The 25598-nt window shown below is 36.8% G+C and overlaps 1 protein-coding gene across 2 annotated transcripts in view; it reads left to right on the top strand.

The window, feature by feature from the left end:
• The first annotated feature begins 4966 nt into the window (after positions 1-4966).
• Positions 4967-25598, top strand: part of gabrb1 (gamma-aminobutyric acid type A receptor subunit beta1) — a 29394-nt gene continuing 8762 nt past the window's right edge. The window contains exons 1-5 of one of the 2 annotated variants that reach the window (XM_073873121.1): positions 4967-5610; positions 5698-5783; positions 5904-5971; positions 12394-12614; positions 18461-18543. In XM_073873121.1, the coding sequence (XP_073729222.1) occupies positions 5510-5610; positions 5698-5783; positions 5904-5971; positions 12394-12614; positions 18461-18543 (559 nt within the window). In that variant the 5' untranslated portion in view covers positions 4967-5509. The remainder of the gene's footprint in view (positions 5611-5697; positions 5784-5903; positions 5972-12393; positions 12615-18460; positions 18544-25598) is intronic. The other variant, XM_073873120.1, reaches the window with a different exon arrangement.

The raw sequence follows: 25598 nt of genomic DNA, 5'->3' as shown, positions 1-25598 counted from the left end.
CAGTCTGGGCTTTTCACAGTATGAGACCTGCTTCTCAGTAAGACGTGATATACCATGCTGCGAGTGAGGTGTAGGAGGTGAATGTGATTCTGCATTTATTGCTGGTGTGCGTGCGTGTGTGTGTGTATATAGATGACTATGGACATTAAGAAACTCCTTTCTTAATCAATATGTTTGTCTTGTTTTATACTAAAGCATAATTAAAACAACAAGATAAATAACTTAAATAATAATAATAAAATAATAAATAATACAAAAGATTTAGTATTTTTTCAAAGCCTATACACTCACCTAAAGATTATTGGGAACACCATTCTAATACTGTGTTTGACCCCCTTTCGTCTTCAGAACAGCCTTAATTCTATGTGGCATTGATTCAACAAGGTGCTAAAAGCATTCTTTAGAAATGTTGGCTCATATTGATAGGATAGCATCTTGCAGTTGATGGAGATTTGGGGGATGCAGATTCAGGGCACGAAGCTCCCGTTCCATCACATCCCAAAGATGCTCTATTGGGTTGAGATCTGGTGACTGTGGGGGCCATTTTAGTACAGTGAACTCATTGTCATGTTCAAGAAACCAATTTGAAATGATTCAAGCTTTGTGACATGGTGCATGATCCTGCTGGAAGTAGCCATCAGAGAATGGGTACATGGAGGGATGGACATGGTCAGAAACAATGCTCAGGTAGGCCGTGGCATTTAAACAATGCACAAATGGCACTAAGGGGCCTAAAGTGTGCCAAGAAAACATCTCCCACATCATTACACCACCGCCAGCAGCCTGATGGATCCTTGTTCTCATTCAGTTTACACCAAATTCAGACTCTACCATCTGAATGTCTCAACAGAAATCGAGACTCATCAGACCAGGAAACATTTTTCCAGTCTTCAACTGTCCAATTTTGGTGAGCTTGTGCAAATTGTAGCCTCTTTTTCCTATTTGTAGTGGAGATAAGTGGTACCCGCTGAGGTCTTCTGCTGTTGTAGCCCATCCGCCTCAAGGTTGTGTGTGTTGTGTGCAGCTTGAATCAGTCAGCCCATTCTCATCTGACATCTAGCATCAATAAGGCATTTTCGCCCACAGGACTGCCGCATACTGAGGGTTTTTCCCGTTTCACACCATTCTTTGTAAACCCTACAAATAGTTGTGCATGAAAATCCCAGTAACTGAACAGATTGTGAAATACTCAGACTGGCCCGTCTGGCACCAACAACCATGCCACGCTAAAAATGGCTTAAATCACCTTTCTTTCCCATTCTGACATTTAGTTTGGAGTTCAGGAAATTGTCATGAACAGGACCACACCCCTAAATGCATTGAAGCAAATGCCATGTGATTGGTTGATTAGATAATTTCATTAATGAGAAATTGAACAGGTGTTCCTAATATTCTTTAGTGTATAATCTAATAGAACGTGTATTTCTGTGTCGTGTAACATGTCCACAGTTCATGCTGCTCTAATTATCAGGGCTGCGTTTCCCGATAACGTTGTCTCTTAGCGCGCTACGAAGACTCTTAAGTTAAACCTTAACTACAGTTATACCTTTTAGGCGTGTTTCCCGAACTGTATGTCACGGCCGGGGGCGGACCCGAATAAACTAAAGGTCACGCCCCTCTCAACTCTTCCACCTCGAGGAGGTTCCCAAGACCACCCCAATGACCAGACAGACGAGTAAACTACGTTTAAAATAAACTTTATTAAATATTTAAAAAGGAAAGGGGGAAAGGGCAATTTAAAACTAATAGTTCTGCTGCTCGCCTCCAGGGCCACTTGGGACAGGGACTGGGGACCTTCGCTTCACACGGAACCTTCACTTGCACAGGTCGGTAATTGCTATAAGCACAGAACAGTTTACTTCACAGGTTATGTTACTCACAGCACTGGGGATCTTCGCTCATACAGAGCTTCACTTGCACAGGTAGGTAATTGCTATAAGCACAGAACAGTTTTACTTCACAAGTTACGTTACTCACAGCACTGGGGATCTTCACTCACACAGAGCTTCACTTGTACAGGTAGGCGATTGCTATAAGCACAGAACAGGTTTACTTCACAGGTTACGTTACTCACAGCACTGGGGATCTTCATGCACACAGAGCTCCGCTTGCACAGGTAGGTAATTGTTGCAAACAGTGGATTTTCGCTACAGTGTTGGTGCACCGTATTCCTTCGCCCATCCACTCCGGCTGTCCGGGCGTCGTAGGGACTAGTGGGTCCGATGGCACGGAGCCGAACGCTTCGCAAACTCCCCCTCCTTCTTCCACGACCGGGGTCACGAGTTGGGGCGAACTTTCGTCGGGGCTCCGCTCACCACGAACTTCTGTTGGAGAGGTCAGTACACACACCGTTACAACCCACAGTCCGCACGGTACACTCTTGGTAATACTCACTGGGTTTCACCACTGTCTGCTCTATGGACGAACGAAGCTCTCGTTGACACACCCCGGTCACAGGGCTCAATTTTCTCGCTCTCCTTCGGACCCAGGCCACAACGGATGTCGTCGTCTCGTGACTCGTCGGAGGCTAGGCAGTTTGAACGCTACAAGCACAGCATACACACAGCAAGTATAGCGTAAACACCATCAATCAGTGAAACTCACCCACAGCACTCTTATACAACTTCACGTGATTTTTAGATCGCCCTTGCCACCTGGCTACGACGACCTCAAGAGGATGGTTGGGCGATAACTGGACCGCAAATGAGAGTGAGATGTGTGTTATTCACAGGCCCGGCGTGTTGGTTATCACTCCTCTGGCTCACCTGCGCTTCCTTTTTCCCACAGGGCCACTGTTTTACTGGTGAACGGTGCTTCCTACCAAGTGCTTCGTCCGTGCTTCCAGTCAACCCGCGGCTCGCCCACGCTTTCCTCTCCAGTGGGGCCAGGGACCTCAAAAACACAAAGGCACACACCAAAACAACTCTTCGTACAAGTATTGCACAGATAAGTACCACAGCTGTTACTCACGCTTTGTTGTCAACAACTGCTATTCACTGCACTCTTGATGGCTCTGTGTCCACTCTTTCTCAAATGAAACTCCACAATATTCCTTCGTCAGCTGACTGTCTCTTCCTCTCTTCCCCGGGAGAGCGATCCGACCAGCGTGGTCCGTCTGCAAAGCAGTAACACAGCGTATACAAAGTATACCACAAGCACGGTGTAGTGTCCCTTTAATTAGTCTCACAGCCCCGTCCTTCTCGCCTCTTCTGGCAGCCGCACTCTTTCCTTACACTATAAGTGTTTAGCGGATCAACGGCGCCCTTCGGCTCGTCCAGGGACGGAGCGTGTGTTTGCGTTTGCCCAAGGCAGAAAAGGGACTCACACCCGAAAACAACTCTCCTCCTTTGTGCTTCCTTGGCCCTTTTTATGTGGCTTGCCTTCACCCTCACCTCCAATCACAGATCGCTCCATCCATTTGCCACACCTGCTGCTAGTTCCCTCGTTATCAGGGTTGGCAGGGAAACCAGGAAGTAAAATTAAATAAAAACCGGGCCCGGGCGGAAACCATCTTCAGGCGGAACCTTTCTCCGCCACTTTTGGTTCCGCCCTATCATAGTCACCCGGTGACATGTACCTTAGCGGGTTTCTTAAGGTATAGTTTCCTACGTACGACGTTACCAGGTGCTGTCCATGGCGATGGTGCTGAATAGGTTGATATCGATCGCTCGACAATCAATTATTCACTTTATGTAATAGGTTTCGCTGCGTTATGAGACAGCGCAGTTCTTTATTAAAGAAACATTTCAGATTTCAAGTTAAATTTATTAGGAATATCTTGTAAAAATATTTCAAATCGCAAACAACTAAATTCAACCTTTTATTTTATATCAAACCCGTGCAAGGCCCGCAATTCATTTCCAAACGTATCGACGTATCGTGCATAAACTGCTCCAATGCATCCGCTATGCCTTCACTTTAAAGGATAATTTAAATTAGGGGTTCCCAATAAGTGCGTTGCACAGGGGAATAAGATGGGTCGTGAAAGTCACCTGCTTGGATGTGTATTAAAATTAAAATATATATAAAAACAAACTGTCATTCATTAGTTCACACGTTTATTGTGCTTGGACACTGGATGCGCAAGCAGCGTGGTTACAATGCGGATAAGACGCATTTCTGGAGCAGTGCCTGGTAAATATAGCATAAAAATACATAATATATATGATTGCATTAGATTTTAGCTTTGATTAGTTTTAATGTGGACATTTTGTTGACCTGAGGAGACTATACAAAGGGTAATCAAGTGGAGCAGTTTCTTTTGAATGTTTATAAAGAATATGGCACGCAGTTGCCTCAAAGTTATAAAACATTAAAAAAACGCAAACATCAGTAATAATATTTAGGAAAATCAACAATTATGATTTCGTGATGAATGTGCTCCGGTGGCATGCGATTAAGATAATATATCTTTGAATGCATTTCATAACAAGAAGTAGCTGGACCAAACTGTGCTCCTTTCACTTCACTGTTTGCTCTGTTGGGATATAGCTTATGCTATTTTGGACATGTACTTTGTGCTAAACTCGACTTAATATTGTCTTTAAGAGGTTTCTCTGCAGTCTGCACAAATCTATACACTATATTCTTCGCTTCGCTCCAGTAAACAATACATCTATTTCTCAATGTCCTAACATGCAGTAACCACCTTTTAGGCAATGGAAATTAATGATGCTTTACAGCTGACAGCAGTGTGGCTATTTACATCGTAATGTAGCAGATGCTTCTTTGTTGATCTGGTTCTTATATTGTGAATATAATTTTTTTATATAAAACAAAAGCATTCTTAGAATCGATTGCGGTTCGTTTCTAGTACTTCAAAAAGAATCCACATGATGGCACCACAGTAGGCTATTTCACACATTGTTCCAGCATGTTTTGGGGGTTCACATTTTTTTAATTTTTTTTTTATTTTTTTGACAGTGAATGCCTGATTACTTTTCGTCAAATCACCAATATTCTGTGTTCTTTCTAACTCATTAATTTTTCGTACAGTCTCCATGCGTAATGACATTTTTACTGGCACTACTGTTTTAATGCATTTTCCGACTTTCTAACACATAATTCACTGCCTCGGGCGCGTGATGCAGGGCGAATTGAAAGATGGCGCGAAAGAGCTCTTGAGCAGACGCGCGCAGGTAAACACAGGTCCAACAAAATGCGCAGTTCGTGAGGCGCGCTCCTGCTGCACGAGGCTACAGATTGTCATTATGTGCACCGAGTGAATACAGGACTAAATCTCAAAGCAACAGTTTATTCAGAGGACCGCCGTGAGCTGTTTTGTCCAGTGACCCGCTGGAGCAAAGCACGCCAGGAGCAATGGGATCTGACCGGCATACTGATACGCCCCAGCATCCCAGCAGCACCGGACACAGGAACGCGCTTTCAACCTGACACTTTGGTTTTCGTAAGAGTTGCGTTTCGTTATTTTAATGTTGGTCACATAGTCGCGCATGCGTTGCTGTGTGGTTGCGCTTCTTCAGACTTAGTTTACCGGCTCTGGCGCTCGATGATGAGAGGGATGCTGGTCGCTTGGCGCGCTGGGATCTTGTGTCTCCACGCGCTTGTGGTTTTAACGCATGGCCGTACCCCGCCGGCGAACAGTGTGAAACATCATGTGTATGTATATGGGTGTGATTCATCTGCATTGATTCAGTGTCTTAAATAGTCTACTACTGTAATTCTCCCCAGTGTGAATGAACCCAGCAACATGTCATACGTCAAAGTCACCGTGGATAAATTACTGAAAGGATACGACATTCGTCTTAGGCCTGACTTCGGAGGTAAAGAAGTTATTCTGATAAAAGCACTTCTTTAAATCTTCACGTTTTCAGCATTTTTGATAAAGTATTAGCTGTCACGAGATTGTGTCAGATAGATGTATGTGTGCGCGCGCTTTGCAGGTCCTCCGGTGGACGTCGTTATGAGTATTGACATCTCCAGTATCGATATGGTGTCGGAAGTGAACATGGTGAGTACCGTAACTGTCCACAGGTGTTGATAGACTGGTTTAAGAGAAAGTGGTCATAGAAAGTGGAATAGCTTACTTAATATCTATTTGTTGCAAAAAATTTCTTTTAATTCTAAGAATTAAAGATTTAGATATGTGCCTTTTCGATATCTTATAAAAATGAAGGTGCTTAAAAGGTTCTTCAGTGATGCCTGAAGAACCTTTTTTTGATTCCACAAAGAACAATTTAGTCAAATTTCTTTTATACATTTTATAATCTAAAGAACCTTATCACATTAAAGAACCTTTTGAACAGAAACAGAAGGTTCTTCAGATGTTAAATGTGCTTTCAATAGTTCGCCTGCGCATTCAGATCTTAATGATTTATGGTAAGCGAACGTAGTTTGCTGTCCTCGAAGGGAGCTCTGAACCTTCAGAGAGAGCAAACCTTAGGTCAGGGCTCGAGCCCTAAGTTCATCCCCTGCAACAGAACTGCGGAAAGGAAGAAATAGATGTGATACTGGAAAGGACAAGTTGGTTTGGAGAATGGATTAGATCAATCAATGGTGTGCATTCCACGTCTTGGAAGACTACAGTACTGTGGAGTTTAGATCCATTTTTTAATACACTCCAGATCCAGCTAATCAAAGTCCTCAGGATTACAAGAAACCTCTAGGCAGGTGTGTTGGAGCTGGTTGACACTAAACTATGCAGGACAGTGGCCATCCATGAACTGAGTTTGACATACATTAGATGCTTGTGTTAGGTTTTATGACTATTACGCAAGGAAAAAGTGAAGACGGGCTGGTAAATTATTAAAAAATACACCCAAGGTGGTAATGCGGCACGAAGCCAAGTTACACCGCAGCAGGTGTGCATTATTTTCATATAATTCAAAGGAATTCAAAGGAGTGAATTATTCCATTTAAACCACAGTTACCAAAAACATTGCTCTGGTGGTTAGTTTAAGACATTTGATTTGACAGGATAGCTGTGCGTTTTAAAGAAAAATAATCAACACCCGTTGAATAAGTCAGAATAAAGCATTCAACAGGCCTGTGGAATAAAGAAAAATAATATACTGGATAATTTTAAAAATAAAATATTTTAAAATAGTAGTCAAAATTTAAAGTAGCAACTAGATAAAAAACAAACAAGATTAACAATGAGCAATAGTTTGTAAATTCATATTTTGGAATTGTCATTATTTAAGATTGCAAGTATCAAAAATTGTCACAAACAAGAACAAATTAGTTCAAAATAGCTGCTTCAATTTTGGGGGTAAAACAGGCTTTTACAGTGTCGTTTTATGCATGGGTAATAACGAATACAAGTGCTGTTTCTTGTTCACTTGGGGAGAAGCTGATTTGTGTGTGTGTGTGTGTGTGTGTGTGTGTGTGTGTGTGTGTGTGTGTGTGTGTGTGTGTGACACAGAGAGAACACAAACAAATAAAAAAACTAAGTAGCAGACCAATGTAGACTAGATTGGGGGATAAAGAATGTGTGTTCATTATGCATTTTCTTTTGTGCTGCAAGTCAAAAATAAGATGTTTTATGAGTAACATGCTCAAAAAAGCAAAATATATTCATACCCACTTATAGTAATTTTAAGGTAACTTTGTTATAACAGTGTTTACTGTCATTGTAGTACAAATGTCACCCTGAAAAAGATGATTTCAATGGTGATGTTGCAACCATAACCATAAGATCATAAGAAACGTATGATATTTTTGTGGCAGCTGCTTGCTGGCTTTCCAAGAATATGTATTACATATAAATGTATACATGTAATAGCCTCCAAGGCTGTAAGGTTGTCACAAATGATCTTTGTTTTGAGAATTTTCTGTGCATGAAAAAGCTTTTTTAGTGAATTATGGATAATTTCTGTGCTGGATTGTGATACATTAATGATTTTAGCACATGAAAGCTTTTAGGGTGGGCACTGATGAGAGGTGCAGATCTGCAGCAGAGAGTGATAGAAAGCATTAGCAGCAATGTCTAAAAATTGTGTCTTTTTATGTCTCTAAAAATCTACGTTGTTAATCAGAATGTGCAGAATAATGCAGCCAAACCCCAGACCAATCGTTTTCATGCCTTTACTTGTTTAAAGACATGGCAAGATCAGAGCATAATGAACTGTCCTGAAATATTTATAAAATATTTATTGCTGAGTTTGAAATAAATGAAGACGGTCTTCATTTATGAGTTATAATGCAGTAGAGTTGGTTATGGTAAAATTATAGGGGTTGATTTCATCTGCTGTTGGAGGAAATAAATCCTGAATCTGTGTAATGTAGTGTAACTGTTAATATTTTGAGTTTAGCATCACAGCATCTCCTCATTATTGCTTTTGTTTTGAAAGCTTATGTTCCCATGCCCATCTAATCTATTAGTTAACCAGCAAAATATAAAGCACTATTTTCCTCTATCTTCCTATCTCTAGTCCTTATTTATTTATTTATTTTTGTTAGATATTTTGCCATGTATAATCTTGAGGGGGGTAGAGCTTGAGTTAAAGGGGACATTCCACAAGACATTTTTAAGATATTAAATAAATCTTTGATGTCCCCAGAGTACATATGTGAAGTTTTAGCTCAAAATACCATATAGGTAATTTATTGTGGCTTGTTAAAAATAGGCACTTTATGAGGCTGAGCAAAAATGCACCGTTTTTGTGTGTATCCCTTTAAATCCAAATGAGCTGCTCAGGTGGGCGGAGTCTCAAGCGCTCGCGCTGTAGACAAGAAAGAGCATCAAAAGGGAGATTCTCTTAAGAAAGAAGTTAGTAAGCGATGTTCAGCATTATATATTTGAACAAGTTTAAAAAGTCAATCATCTGTTTTATGCAAACTAAATACATGTTTATCAGCAGATGGGAATAAAATAAAGACTTTAAGGTCTCATGCTGCCCGTGTTTTAAACAGGCACAATGATTTTCAGCATGTTACAATAAAATACACGGCCACAAACACTCAGAAGTTTACTTTTTGACCAAACCACACGAGCACATTTAAATGATCTGTAATAAAACAACACGTTTAATGCTTAAACTTTAGAGAAACGGATAAAATGACATGTTTAAGTTTATTGTGACTGAACACATTCACATTTCTGTCAGTCTCTCACCCTCTATCTTGTGACTCCTCGTATTCATTTGAAACTTCAGAGAAACATTAAACAACATATTTATGCTTATTGTGTATGATAGTGAATACGTGTTGTTCTCTCTCTGTCTCGTGCAGTGCATTAATCATCGTGTTCATTCATATAAACTTCAGAGAAATATATTAAACAACATACTTGTATTGATGAAAGTGAACCGTCGCGTTGCTCTCTCTTTCTCTCGTTCTTTGCTCACTCGCTCTCTCTCACTCTCTCTCTCTCTCTCTTTTACAAAGGTAACGTTAATACTTTAGAACGTTAATTCAACCTTTAGAAAGACCATTAAAACTACAAGTATAAGATTGTAGGCTACTGTTTGTGTTTGAGGGAATACAAACGTGTCGTGCTGTCAGTCATTTTTTCTCCCTGTCTCTTGCACTCGTGAGGCTGCGTTATGGTTGGATATGCGATGCTGGGTATTGCAGAGCTAATAATGACTTTCATTGTTATAGTGTTATAACAGTTATAAGAAATAAATTGACAAAAAGTTTTTTTATTATAGTTATTTAAAGTTTTTATTATTTTTTAGATTTGCATATTAGTGTAATTGTTTTGTTATTTCCCTATGGCATTTGAGATCGGTTGGACATGGGACTTAACTAGTGGATAAAAATACAATCTTAAAAATAAAGCTTATGAAAAAGGCGTCTTTGCAGCAATGCCATTAAATTACTTTTTTTTTTGGTTCTTCAAAGAACTGTTAACGACAAAAGTTCTTACAAGAACCATAACTCTCTTTTATAATTTTTAGTACCTATCCTGTACTTCTTCAAATAGCACTTTGCCATTGGATAGTACGCCCCGTTACGGTTCAGCTCCCTTTTGGAGGGTTTTCCACTGTGATGAGCATTAGGAGATACAGTAAATGTGGTCATGTGATATGAGGTATTGCCTTGCCATCGTGTGTGTGTGTGTGTGTGTGTGTGTGTGTAAAGTTCTGTTTGTTATTTCATACAGTATGTGTTCCTGTCTGTCAGGGTGCTCTGTAAAAAGGTTCTGGAGTGATGATTTTAAGCTGTTGTCAGGGGCAACAGCTGCTTCTAAGAATAGCATTTGTCCTAGGCGAACCTGAGGCACACCCATGCGCTCTTTCACATCTCTCTCTCTCTCTCTCTCTCTCTCTTTCTTATCACACTCAGTCTTTTCATTCTCTGTCTTCACTTCCCTTCTCTTCTGCAGCACTCACGTGTTATCTACCCTCATGGGACTGCACCCTTCACATCTGATTGTCATCTTCCGGTTTATATTGCCCTGAAGAATCCACCCAATGAAACATTTATTACTGTAGATCTGAATGTGCTATATCAAATCCAAATGTCCTTGATCTTTGGACTATGAAAGGTTATTATCATAACAGTCCAAAAAAATATTTAACCCCCTCTTACAAACTTTGTGGTGTACTATTCGCACTAGTATTCATTTACCACAAACTCAGTAAATCTCCTGCACAGTTTTAGTTGCAATTACAGTATTCAGCCATGCTTGCATATAGTATATCTCAAGATAAAAAGAACGTTCAGGAAAAGTTTGTTTCCCAAAGGTATCTTATGAAGTGATTGCATAGGCACTTTAAAGAACTGCAAACTAGGCTGAATGATGTGCGTGCGTGCTCTTTGTGAGATGAATTGTAACTAAAGCTTTGCGGTACGTTGAAAGTGATCAGGTAACAGTGGTTAATTGAAATAATTGGAAGCAGTGCTTTTAAAACTGGTCAGAATCCAATGGGTAATACAAATTGATTATTTATTTGAATCTTTTGTGGCATTTTCTTTATTTTTTTGTATAAAACAGCTGGTTGTCCTATTGAAAATATAGTATAACTGCATTGCAGCAAACCACCAGTATTGTGCTAAGTGTACACAAATGTTTCACAGCAACTAAGTTCATTTTCAAACTTTGAAGTTTGACAAGAGGCAAATATTAGGGGTTAATAAGGCATTTTAAACACTGACTCATAACCTTTTCATTGCCATAAAGTGAAATTACATTTCAGAGGGTTTTGCACCTGAACTCTTTAAATGTTTTCAAATCTCCACTAAATAATCAATAGGGAATTTGTTTCTTATGAGTTTGACTCAGAAGCAGGCGTGTAATGTAAATGCACAATTTATGCCTGACTTAAACACTAATATTCAGTTTTAATAAAAGAAAGGTATGCACTAGCCATTTCACAAAATTGTGTTTTTCTTCTATTTTATATTAATTTAATTATGCTTCTTATTAATAATGTTTTATTTTGTAGGTTACCCAAACTACCAATTACATGGATATACTGTATTATCTAGATAATTAACATGAATAATCAATTGTCACTAATGAAGGTTTTAAGAGACTTTCACTTTTCACACAGATCTACAAAAAAAGTGCACAGTCATGTAAGTGGCAATTACTGAAGCTACTAGAGTAGATAATGTGTGTTAAGATAGGGATCGAAAAGCAAACTAATTCCAAGGAAATAAAACAAAAACCTATAACAATTGCAAGTACATTGAAATACTAGATCGAGTCACACACTGTAAAAATGGCTGGGTTATTTTTGACCCATAATGGGTAAATATTGGACAGAACACGTGCTGGGTTAAAAATTTACCCAATGCTGGGTTATTATACCCCATGTTTGCAATACAACAACCAAACATTGGGTCATTTTTGATCCAGCATGGGGTAATTTTTAACCCAGCACGTGTTCTGTCCAATATTTACCCATTATGGGTCAAAAATAACCCGGCCATTTTTAGAATGAAATACATATCTATAAATCACCCTAAAGTCAATAGCTACAGGCACAACAGTTAAATCTGAAGCTTTGTTTAGTGCTAATTCATTCACATAAGCAAAAGCGAATCCTGTAAATAGGACAATCTAGAAAAAAGGATACTTTTGATTGGTTATTTGTGCTCTGATACACTTAAATTGGGTAGTAATTTGTTTCAACCCATCGTTGGGTCAAATATAAACATTTTCTGGGTTAAATTAAACCAATGGTTGGGTTCTGTTTTTTTGTCTGGAGGCAACAGATGGGTGAACTGAGATAGAGAGGACTTTGGAGAGAACGGTCTGGGCTGGGGGGCAGGAGACCTCAGTTTTACAAAATTAGTTTGATGTTGTAAACATCTGCTTTGATATGTCAAAGAGTCAGGCAGACATCATCTCTGAGACTACAGATACAGAAAGAGGAATGTACAGCACTGTGATATTATGACAGTGCAAAATGTTTTCTGTGTGTATATGTGTGTCCTGCTTGTATTTGCTAATGAAAAATGTGTGTGTGTGTTTTACAGGACTATACCATCACCATGTATTTCCAGCAGTCGTGGCGTGATAAACGTCTTTCTTACACGGGGATCCCTCTCAATCTCACTTTAGATAACCGAGTGGCTGATCAACTCTGGGTGCCTGATACATACTTCATCAATGACAAGAAATCTTTTGTTCATGGGGTCACAGTAAAGAATCGTATGATTCGTTTGCACCCTGATGGAACTGTGCTTTATGGTCTCAGGTCAGTGTGTTTTTGTCTTTGTCTTTTTTTTATTTTAAGGGTTCTTTTTGCCAGTAGATTTATGCATCCACAATAAGATTTGTGATTAGATTTTTTAGGTATGTCCACGTTGGTGCTTATATGTTTGAATAAATGTTTTGTAACACTTATTCATTTTTATTGATATTTTTTTGTCACATTTTACAGTGGCTTATCGAAACAGATATGAATCTGACCAAAAGCATCCAAAATAAATGAAAGCTATTTTTCTATATTCTCTTCAAACTCCTTGCATAGATTCATTTGTCATTTTATCAAGCAGCTTGCTTCTTGCAGGGTTCCCACGGGTCCTTGAAATTTTTGAAAGTTTGTGAACTGGGGGGGGGGATTCAAGGCCATGGGAAGTTTTTGAAAATATACATACATAGATACAGGTCATTGAAAGTGCTTGAATCTATTTTATGCAAGAAGTTTTCTGGAAAAAAGAGATAATATCATAAAAATTCTAGACTTTTTAAGCACACGTGCTAAACTGTCTGCTTTAAATGGTTATATCTTCTGTATGCGAATGTTGATTCATACCAAAATGATTTTTGGCATAGTTGTGTTTGACACTTGAAAACGTCTCGAGTTACGTATGTAACTGTTGTTCCTTTGAGAAAGGAACGAGACACTGCATCTCCCTTGCCATACTTCCTGCGTCCCTGAAACGCGTCTTTGGCAATATTTCAGATAGTGATATACTTCCTGGCTTCCACGTCACCCTGTCTTTGTCGTTAAGCCTCACAAGCCTCACATTCAGATATACACATTCAGACGCACTTACCCCTGGAGCCGTCCCCAAAGTGTCCCCGCAGTGACCCAGCGCGACTTCCCTCGAATGGGAACTGTAACAATGTATTTTTAAAGGTAACACAATGTAACCTTGCTCTCACTTGAAATGTCCACATTTAGTCCTTGAATTTGAGTGTACTGGACCTGGAAAGTCCTTGAAAGGTCCTTGAATTTGAAGTTAACTTAGGTGTGGGAACCCTATTCTTGGATTTTCATCATAGGAGGATTTTTAAACAATATTAAAATAATTTCTATTTATTATATGCTTTTATTGCCTGTTTTTGTGTTGCCAACTTGCCACAATTATATTTTAATCTACAAACGTAATTTTAAACATTTATGCATTCACCTTAAAGGAACACACTACTGTTTTTCGATATTTTACTATGCCCTTACCTCAACTTAGATAAATTAATACATACCTATCTTTTTCAGTGTGTGCACTTTTAATCTTTGTACAAAGCTTCTTGAATGTGTTAGCATTTAGCCTAGCCCCATTAATTCCTATGGCTCCAAACAAAAATAGTATTTTGTGCCACCGTACTTACTTGTGTAACTACTCATGTAACAGTCTTTAAATAGGGAAAACATGGAAATGGTTTGGTGGCTTCTAAATTCATCCCTGTTTGGATCCTAACGAATGAATGGGGCTAGGCTAAATGCTAACACATTCACGAGGTGCTGTACAAAAATTAAAAGTGCATGCATTGATAAAAATAGCTATGTATTAATTCATCTAAGCTGAGGTAAGAACATAGTAAAATATTGAAAACGGTGGTGTTTTCCTTTAGGATTAAAAGATTTATAAGATCATAAGAAATATTTCACTCAACTGTTACTAAACTTTTGAATGGTAGTGTATTTTTCCCCATCTACATGCGTATGTGATCTACGTGTGCTGTATTTTTGGTTGACCCTGTTCTCCTTGCTGTTTTGATGTTGCTTTTTTGGAGCTCAGTGAGGCATACTTATCCTGTCTAAGTCGGGGAATAGAAGATCTGTTTACCAATGAAAGATGAGACTGTCTCTGTCCTACTTGAACCAAGAAAGTCTATAATCCCCGGAGGAAAGCATCCGTTAACTCTCCCGTTTATCTCATTGGTAGTTGCTTGGTTGGTACAGGAACTTCCAGATATGTGATTTAAAATAAGCCATCTTTGATTTAAAACCTTCACCTTAACAAATGACAGATGTGTAAGTCTGTAAAGTGTATGGAGACTACACTGTTTAAACGACACAAATAAATGCAAACTCCACTTTTACAGGGTGTTTGGACATAAATGTGTGTTGGCAGTGTGTGAACACAACCACCCTACCAAAAAATCCAGAGCTCTCTTTCTTTTTAAATCCCCATTAAAACGTAGTCATTAGACATGCTGTTTTAATTCTCTTGTTATTGTGACGTCACACAAACAAAGCCCCGCCAACGGCCACTGACTGAATGGTTAATTTTACCCAAAAGCTTTTCTAAATGTGTTTGTAAGCAGATTGTAAGCAGACCCAACTGCTGGAGTAAATACATTTTTAGAGTAAATACATGTCAAATACAAACATCCCACACTGCAAAAACTGATTTCAAGAAGGTAGCTCACAATTTTAAATCATTATTTTGCAGGCATCAGGGAGCCGCTCTCAATATGCAGGAGACAAACTGAAAATGGGGAGTATAGTCAATGGACAAACTAAAGGCTCACTTCTTTCTGCAGTTTAATGTGAAATTTTAAACAATCTTTCTCTGTATATTGTCTAATGTAGTCTACTATGCCTGAGAGCTTTGGACAGAGCAGTACTCTATATAAAAATACAAAATTGCTAACAATCTCGGTGCCTCTAGACACTCAATATCATTAAGTAGAAAAATAAACCAGGTACTGTACATGCTTTTACTTTGTTTGTATTGCTGATGTCTGGAGTAAGTGCCGTAAACACAAACTCACCCTGGACTGCATAACAAAGAAGCAAAAGTTGACACAGACACACAGAAGTCACGCACTGAAAGGCCATGTCTGTGTTCCTGTGTTAATTAAAGCTCAGCGTAATTAGGATCCAGCTAGAGGCATTTCAAAGAGCCTGCAGACATGACTGAGATTGTGTTCAGGCAATTAAACAGAAGTGGAATAAAGAGGGAAAGTAGGGCCGTTTCTCGATTCCAAGAATGCAAAGAACAGACTTGTTTTCTCATGGAGACCGGTCTTGCCAGGCAACCTTGAAAGAACTCGAAAGGATGTGTGGTGTCCCAGAATCAAAACTAATATGTTGTTTTTAACACATCTGTTCAAATAGTGTAAAAATAAGAATATTTAGGAAAAATGTTGCAGATTTGTGCTGTGCCAATTAAACATACATTTAAATGTAAATTTCAGCAAAACACACATTTCTGTGCGTTTATTTCATTATTAAAATGTTTACAAGCAAATGTACTTTCTCCTGTTACCTCAGCTAAAATGATAATTTCAATAAGATAAAAGAATGCTCATTCGATTTATACCCAAAATGAATTTTATTTAATGTTTAACATCAGACCCAACTACATTTTGTGACACACAAACAGTAATTTTCCAATATTATGTTGGTTTTGGCATGACGACATACTTTTATCCTTTACATGCATCTCTTCTCGTTTTCTATCCAGTTTTCCTGATGGGCACCTGAAGTCTAAGACCTTTATTCGTGTCTTTAATATTTTTGGTGTTAATAAGTTCTCCCTCTTTATCGCTCATCTATGCGCTGTCTTATGAGCCCGCACCTTCTCCCAGTTAAGTAAGATGTGTTAAGATGTGTTTAACTTGGCGAAGCTGCATAACGTTAGACCTATTGGTAGATTAAATGAGCGCATGGTGACATAAAACGTTTGATGCGTTGTGCAAATGAGTGGTAAAAACGCAGTCGCTATTCTGTCCCATGTCCCCACCCACCCGCAAAATGCAACTGCTCATGTCTAAATTCGCAACTGCACATTCGTGGGCTAGGCTAAGGATTTACTCATATTTCAATAAAGCAATAAGCCCCGCGAAGCAGTGGGTTACCAGCAGTGGGTTACCAGTGCATTTTATAACCGCTTCGCACCTGCTTAACAATGCCTCTTAGCTGTTATAAAATGCACTGTAACACCACTGCTTCGTTAGGCTTATTGCTTTTATAAAATGGTTACTTCATATGCATTGCAGGATTTGATAAAATAAAACACAAATAAGTTGTAATTATATTAGTACAAATATTACTCTTCCGCCTAACAAAGTAGTTCCTCAGAATCAAGTGAGGCTGAAACAGAGCGCAGTTCCCAAGCAACACAGATGCAGCAAAGACACAATGAAAATATGATTAAAGACTGTGGTGTTTATTTTATAAACCAACATTCATCTAATTATACTTTAACATTTATATCGTGCAACTGTTGAAGTGATGATCAAATATGCTTGGAAGCATGATTAACTCTTTCCCCGTCAGCGTTTTTTTTTTTTAAGTTGCCACCCAGTTTTAGTTTAATGCTTTCCAGGACAATGATCTTCTTTAAATAAACATAAAATATATCAAATGAAAGAACAGCAACAACAACAAAAAAACCCTGTTTCTTCCTACCTTTATTTGTTCTCTTATCAACTCTCAAATTTTCAGCTAAAAGCTGAGGTTAGGGCTGTCACGGATATGAAATTTGGCTGACGGTTAATTGTTTAATAAATTGTGACGATTAATTGCCTGTTTTATTGCTTTGACATTTAATTTTCATACATTTTTTGTTTATGAAATAATTTTCGCAAATTGTTGTGATCATTTAAATTCAATCTTTTGCAAGATTTATCTGGCAGTAAATATTAATACACATAACACATATTTAAAAGTAATCTGATACTGTCTCGTTTATACAGGCGCTGCAGCTTCCCCTTGTGTTTTTTAGAGAGATGTGCAATCATCGCGGTGTTCTGAAATCATCGCGATGAGGTCAAACAATTGCGATGAGACGATTATTTAATAATTGTGACAGCCCTAGCTGAGATAATTCCATTTTTGTAAAGAACTTTTGTAAGAGATCAGATTCAGAGCCATGATCAAAACTTACACAGTGTTTTTAGTGTTGAGTGAATGCGTCAGTGTTTAATTTGGGTAAGATCACCATCTAGTGGACAATAGCGGAAATACGGATTTGAAGTTAAAGAACAATAAAGAGAAGCGTTTTCTCGTTATTGACGAGATGACTCAACAATATTTATTGACATTTATCTGGATATCGCCATTAATTGTGCAATTGCAGAAAAAAAATATGATTAAAGACTTTATTTTCATAAATCAGTACGTAGCAACAGGGGCGCAGTGATACTTATGTAATGCGGTCTGAACCGTGGGGTCACTAGGGTATTTTATCACGGCTTAGAACACGTATCAGAATGAAGAACCAGAACTAGCTGTTTTATAACATGAACGAGGCCAAAGATTGTATTGATGAGCTGCTCCCCGAGGCAACGTCCAGCAAAAACTTGCATGCTCAAAGTCTAGGCTGCGTATACTATATAGTAGGTGAAAAGAAGTAGGCGAGGTGAGTAGTATGTCTGAATTCATAGTATTTCAAAAACATTAGGCGAAAGTACCCAGATCGGTTACTACTTCTGGCAAGATCCCAAATTGTTCATTCACTATCCCTTGAGCTCAAGTGGGACTGCATTAATTCAGCATGGCTATTTCTGAGTAAGCATATAAACTTGAATATAGATCACATTACTGTTAATGTACATATGGCCATATCGAAGCAGACTGGTGTGACACCATCTATTTAAAATGTAAAGCTTTGTGCGTATTGTCTAGAGTAGACATAAAAGACTTAAATTAAAAGTCTTTATCCCGTAAAAACAGGTAAGTGGGAAAAGTCATGGAAATTCATGGTTTAGAAATTGTGGGAAAGCCAGTTTTATATTTATTTACCCTCTGATTTCATGTGAAAAAACATTCTCAAGGGAAAATCTCAAAAAGGAGAAAGAATAGATCACATTAGGGGCACTTAACTAATAGTGACTGTGTTGTTTTTGACCTCATATCTGCAGGATAACTACCACAGCTGCATGTATGATGGATCTACGCAGATATCCACTGGATGAGCAGAACTGCACGCTGGAGATTGAAAGTTGTAAGTCCTGTGAATGGTTTAATTGTTAATCAATACTAACTTTCGTCCAGTAAAATTATTGTGAATGTAAATTTGTGTAATCATTACTTGTAAAGTTTTAAATCATCTAAATAATTTTCTCAAATGCTAAGGCATTGTTAATGATATTCATAATCTGCATAATAAAGATGGTAAACATCATATTGAAAAATATGAAAGTGCTATAGGGTAAAGAAAGAAAACATTGTTGATCACAGCAATATTAAAAGAAGTCAATCTTGCTGGTTTTGATGCAGAAGTGTTTGGTCAACACTGAGGAGAAAGTATCTCTCGAGGAGGAAAATCTGTAATTTAGCAGGTGTTCGTAAACAAACATATTAAGTCAATAAAGATGTTGTTAGAAAGTGAGAGAAGGAGAGAAAGTTATATTGACATGAGGGAGTGAGGCAGCACATTAATACTTGAGAAAATCAGAGCTCATTAATGCAGAGAGACTCTCATATCTCACAACACTTTTAATACAAACAGATCTCATCTTCATACCAAAGTTTAAGTTTCATTGAAAGCAAGGAAGACAGATTCTAGCATCTCATCACATGCTATGTAACAGTTGCAGTACAATGCAGCAAAAGCATCAGGACAAAACTGCTGCAATCAAATACGGTCTGTATGCATTTATGCATCAGCTCAGTTATACCTGCAGAGGATCTGACTGTGCTGACTTTACATCTTTTTGCTTTTTCATATCTTCGTCTCATCTCTTTTCACACTTGTGACAGACAGTGTTTGTAATTGGATGTCTGCTTTGTTGAGCAAACAGCTGTAACCTTGTAAAGCTGCTGTCGTGTCTCAGCTCTGAGATGAGTATCACAACATGAAGAAGAAATGCAACATCAGAGCAGACAAGCCTTGTCACTTTTACCATGTACACATAATACATGCGACATTCCCTGTAATGTGGAGAAAATTAATTTATTTATGTGACCTGTTTGTTTCTTTTTACCAGAATAAATTGAAAATCAATTAAAAAGATTAGAATGACTTTGTTCGATGCATGATTGTAGGTAAAGGGGAGGAGAGACCTTTGGTGTATTAAAACTAGCTACTGTTAATAGTTAAGTTCATGTAAGGTAGTTTATCTACTATTATAAAAATCCAAAAAGACAGTTCGTCTTATAAGAAATGCTTATGTTTGAGTCGTTGTGTTAATCAAACTACAGAAGACAAAAGGAAAATCACTTTTATAGCTTTAAAAAAAATCTATTATATTAATTTATATAATAAAAAACAGTGTTATATTAATTTGATACTGTTTCTCTACCTAATCAATACTGCTACTTTGTTCTTTTCGATTTGATATGCTTGTAATGTCTTGATTTGTTCTTATTTTATTTTATTTTCCCACATCACATTATCTTTTTTGCTTATCTGAAAATTATTCAACCCATGACTCAAAAACAATAATGTAATTCATTTAACCAGTACTATATTGTAAAATTAAATCATTTTAAATTAGATGTTGTTGTGGTTTTCCTTTTCCTCAAATAAAACAATCTTCAGTCTTAGGTTCTGATTTCAAGAGATAGACTTTTATTTTCCGGACAAAATAAGAAGCCGAGCCTGCCTGATGAATCTCCCCAGAACCCGAGTGAAGTTCTGGGGACATTCTCCAAATCAGTCTGAAGCTCTCAGCCAGGCTTGGTAAATATATATGGTCTTTGTCCCTCCCCTCCATATGCTTTAACAATATGATATATATGGTCTTTGTCCCTCCCCTCCATATGCTTTAACAATGTTTCTGTTCAGGCAAGACCCACATGACATTCCTCAGACCAGTGTCTTGTTCCCATGACCTATTTGCCCTTTGGCTGAAACCCTTTGTGCCTGTTCAGATGGCTCTTTAAACTACCATGAAACCTGATCACACACAGCTGTTCTTAAATCCACACAGAGATGACCCACACAACATAACACATGACCTGCATAACTTCATAGTAAACAAATTGTGTGTGATTATAATGGTAAACTCATATTCATCATATTAATGTAGATTGGGATTAAAATAAAACTTCTTCATAATCCCCGCTCTGAGGCTTAATTTAGCCTCACTTTTCCTGTTTATTTTAATCCGGAGTGCTGTTTCATAATTCAGTGTCTTCTTATTACTATCTTGTGGCTAAAGAAAGCCACTATACATTACCAATTACCCAATTATGCCACAGCACTTCGAACTATGGACATTAAGACAAACATCTTTCCATTCTCATTTTGACTTGAATGTAAAAGTAAAAGTACTTAAGCCCTAAACAGTTTGTGCGCAATTGGTTCTACGCTTACAGTTATCATTTTAGCTATGTAGAGTATATGATAAAGCATCGTAAATGTAAAGTCAACATTAATGAATCCAAGTAAAAAATAATAAAAACAAAAGTAAAGTATGCATAATAAACACAAAAGAAATATTAAAGATTCAATATTCAAAACGAGTAAGTATAACTAATTGATGCTGAATTGAAGCATAAAAACTCAAAAATTAATTATAATAAACAAGTATAAATGTAAGTTAATTCAAATAAACAAAGTAAAGAGCAATAACCAATAATAAAACTAGGTAAAGATGGCATAATAAACACAAATAAATGTAGATTAATTCAAATAACATTAGAAAATGTGAGCCACTAATATACTAAGTAAAGATTGCAACACAAATGAAAGTAAAGTATTCCAAATATAACCAGTAAATGTAAATAACCAATAATAAACTAAGTATAGATTGCATAATACACACATAAATGTAATTAATTCAAATAAAACTAGTAAATGGAAATAACCAATAATACAACTAAGTAACTCATGCATAATAATTCTTGATAACAATTTAAATGACTTTTTCCCATCCTCATCAGAGGTGCTTGAATTCTCGTTTACTAGTTGTAAATTCATTACCGTCTTGTAACGTAAGTCCTGATAATATTCTTGTTAATTTCAAGTAAATTTTCCATCATCCTAATATTTTAACTTCCATTTGGTTCTCTAACCAGACACCTACGCCTCATTTACCCACTAACCTTTAATTAAAATTGATTCAGTATATGTTATTATGTATTTTTAATGGCTGCATCTAGTTGTTATCCTAAGTTAATTAATGCCTTATTTGTAAACTTAATAATCTACTTTTTGATTGTAGTACTGTACATAATTTATTTATTCTGTATTCTTATTCTGACAAAACTTTATTAAATTCCTTATTTAGCTTAATCCCATGCCTTAATCTAATTTGGTATCCATTTGGTTGATCAACAGAATCTACATATAATTGATGATTAATTGTTGTGTTCATCATTTTATAAGGATTCTAAATACCCTTCTTTTGTAGTGATTTCTTGTCTCCATCCTATTTAAGTACTTTTTCTCTCCCTCCTAATGAGGTCAAGCATTTTCTTTTTCTACCAATCCAAAATAATTCTCCAATCGATATTATTTGATCTTCCAATACCTTCATTGTATATGTTGCTCTGATTTGATTATATTATTCTTCTAATAGCATTTCTCTTCTCACTTTTACACCTTAAGTTATACTTTTTGATGTCTTCATAATAGATCTAGAGGTTTCTTAGTTGATTCATTCAAAATTCTTGTTATAAAACATTTCCTATTTAATTTCCTTAAGTCTATAATTCCATAAGGCTTATATTTTCTTGATTGTAATCTCACTGTACCATTCAGAATTTTTACTGTACCATTCTGAAATATCTATCCTTCCTTTTTTATTTTTAGTGTTTTGTTATTTACGTCCATTGACCCAAATTTCCAAATTGTGGCCTACCAGATGTATTTTTAAACTCAGAATTTCCCAAAAGACCTAAATATTATCCAGATAAGTTGACCTTAAACTTTTTCTCGTAATCCATAAGAATTCTTGTTGAATTTATCACCCCAAAGTATGTGGACTTGAAAATGTTATTGCATTATTGAAATCTGGTTTTGCAAATATATTTCCTTAACTGTAAATATTCCCCATTTGTATCATTGTTATCTTTGGGATGTTTCCCATAAAATGTCCACCTTAAGTTCTCTGTTCAATGTCTCTATGTTTTCAGTCTTTCTTTCAGAGTCTGTTCCTTTGAAATTATTGCAGATATTTCACTGGGCCTCGTTTAAGGCAAAAGTCCATCGCCATGAAATTTAATTGACTGTAGCAATGCAAATCTTCTGTAGTAATCGGCTTCGTTTTTTTTCAATTCAATTTCTTTTGTCAATTTCTCTTTTTAACTTTTTCCTCTCGGTGCTCAAAACTTTGCTCTCCATCCGTCGGTATACTCGAATTGCTTTAACTTTGATTTGGTTTTGATGTTTCTTCTTTCATATCATTGGCATTCTTTCTCCTTCTCTCCTTCCTACGAGCTCTGCTATACAGTGGCTGCTCCTTCCACTTGGACATTCTGGAGCTGGTCTCATCTTGTCTCCCCCAGTTAGGCGCCCTGTGGCCGTGTTTGGCCTCCTCCGACCTCTCGAACCTCAGATAAGCTAGATCATCTCGCACAAGGAGTCATGTTTCTCATCTCCTCCTCCACTCCTTTCAGCTTTTTCTGTACACAAATAACTCAATACATAGACAATTAGTTTGTTCATATAACACTTAATTCCAGATGTTTTTACAATACGCATAGGTCTATCGGCGAATATTTCATGCAGTGTTAAAGGTGTACGGTTGTTAGTTTACATGCTCACTAATACAAAGTAAAACATCAATTCTGTTACGATTAGTATTTTCACACATTTTGTTAAGTATGGCTTTGATGATTATTCCTTTTCTATACCATTTTATCTACCATCCTTTGTGATTATAGATGATAGTCAAATTTTTCTTCTCTCTTACCCGTCACATCAGTTTTTCCCTTTTTATCTCAACTCAAAATCTTTATTCTTCTCATGAATCAAATAATTCATTTTCATTCCACTTATTCGCCCCATGTACATCTATGATAATAATATTTATGACTGAGATTTCTTCACTTCTTATACAATTTAAAAAAATCTCCTGACACTCTGAGACCCTTTTTAGCTTCCACATCTGTTTGCCCCTGCTGGCAAATCAACTGTTCTCCTGTGTCCCTATAACTCAATAACAACCAATCATTTTATCAACTTTTTAGCATTAATCAACCAAATTAACTTTCCGCATGTTGTAATAGTAGTTCATCCATTCTAAACCTGTATAATATTTTCCCTTATAATTAAAGACGTAAATGCAAGTATCTACTTCTTATGCAAATCCTAATTCACAGTAAAAATGTTTATCAAATGGAGAAACACTTGTAAGCAAAGTATGTAATTTTTTGGATCATCAATCTTTTCTTGTCATTAATTGGTCTTAAATCGTGACTAGATACAATTAAGTTTTATTTTCTTAAATTGTATGTTTGTTACAATAATTAGTTATTTCTTTTTTCTATTCTCACAGCTTTTTCTTGTTACCTTTTATAGTATCCTATGGTGTTTTTTCAATTTATTTCTTTTATCTATTTTATTTTCCTTTCTGCCATAGCTGTTCGATGCCATTTATATTTGCTTTTTAGCTTAGTACCATCATTGGAGTTCTAACTTCCTCTGTAGATACCAAATTCAAACCCCCCCCAAATTTCATTATGCATTTCTTCCTGTCAGATTAATAGGAGTCTGATTTGATTTCAGAAAAGGTAGTCACACCTAACAACATAAATTCTTGATCAGCCTTTAAATTTGTCTAGCTGATTTTCACCTAAAGATTGTATGTATCCCTACAGTTATAAAGTCCTTTGCTAAACATTGAACGGCTGTTTCACTCTTTCCCCTCTTTCACTCAAAGGCTCGTATGAAAATGAAAAAGTATAGTCCAGTTTTTCTTGCCTCCAAGAACATTATTGTCTCTGTGGGTCTTTCTGGACTCCACTCAGTCTTTTTTCTGAACATGTTTCAGAACATTGTGCAGTGCCCCCATCACTGCTTGAGCTCAGTTTTAGTCCCATTCCTGTAGGATGTGTTCTCAGTCCAGTTTATGAGTTACTACTCTCTTTGCAACTCCAACACTTTGATGTCACACAGTTTTTGCCATTGTCTTTTCATCGCCAGCTTTTGTTCACTTTCTTGAATGTCAAAGGATCAGAATGATCAGCCCACAAGGTTTTAGCTTGACCCATGCAAAATATTGCCTTTTGATTTAAAATAAAATTTATTTTGTGACCACCTTCCATCATCAGATGAAGACTCCTCTTCATTTTGTAATAATTTATCTTTGTATAATTTATCTGTGTCATTCACCTTTTAATAATTTTCCTGTCCTTTTTATTTTTCTCTTTATTTCCACCTTTAATAACTTGGTCTCTACTTTTTTCTCTAATTTGTTGTTTTTTCTTTTCAAGGCTTTACGTCTGTCTTCCTGCTAGATTTTAATCTCACAATTCCCTTGAGCTATGGCTTTCCCCCTCCCTTTCTCTCTCTCTCTCTCTCTCTCTCTCTCTTTCTCCCTTTGAGCATTTCTTTGTCTGTTAATTATCTCCTCTTATCTTTCATTAGTTTATATTTTTATTTAGTTGTACTTCTCCTCACACAATGCCACATCAAATGTTTCCTCATTTGAACATCCAATTATTCTATTTTCTAATTCTCCACACAACCATTGTTTAATCCTTATTTTTTCATTAATATGACTGCCATAATCTTTTCTTTGCAATATAACACACCTTATATTTTATAATTATTTTTCATTTAACCACTTCACAAACTTATTGTTTTTATTTATCCAATTTATATATTCCCCAGATTGTTACTTAGATTTCCAATGTGTCTTTAAAATAAAATTTCCTTTATAATATTTTGTAGTGTTTTGTCAAATAGAATCAAATACCATCACCAACATCTGTCCTTTTTTGGACTAGCAATCTTTTCCTATTGAGCACAATTTTTTTATTTTAATCAATCATTTAAACGAATTATTTAATTTCTAGAATTAGCTTTATACTTCACTGTAATAACTAATATTTTTGGCTACAATACCTCAGAACCACAATGTCTTCAACTCTAATTTTTAATACCCA

This window comes from Misgurnus anguillicaudatus, chromosome 11, assembly GCF_027580225.2.
Source record: "Misgurnus anguillicaudatus chromosome 11, ASM2758022v2, whole genome shotgun sequence".
Lineage (NCBI taxonomy): Eukaryota > Metazoa > Chordata > Actinopteri > Cypriniformes > Cobitidae > Misgurnus > Misgurnus anguillicaudatus.
This window is presented reverse-complemented; position numbering and strand designations above follow the sequence as displayed.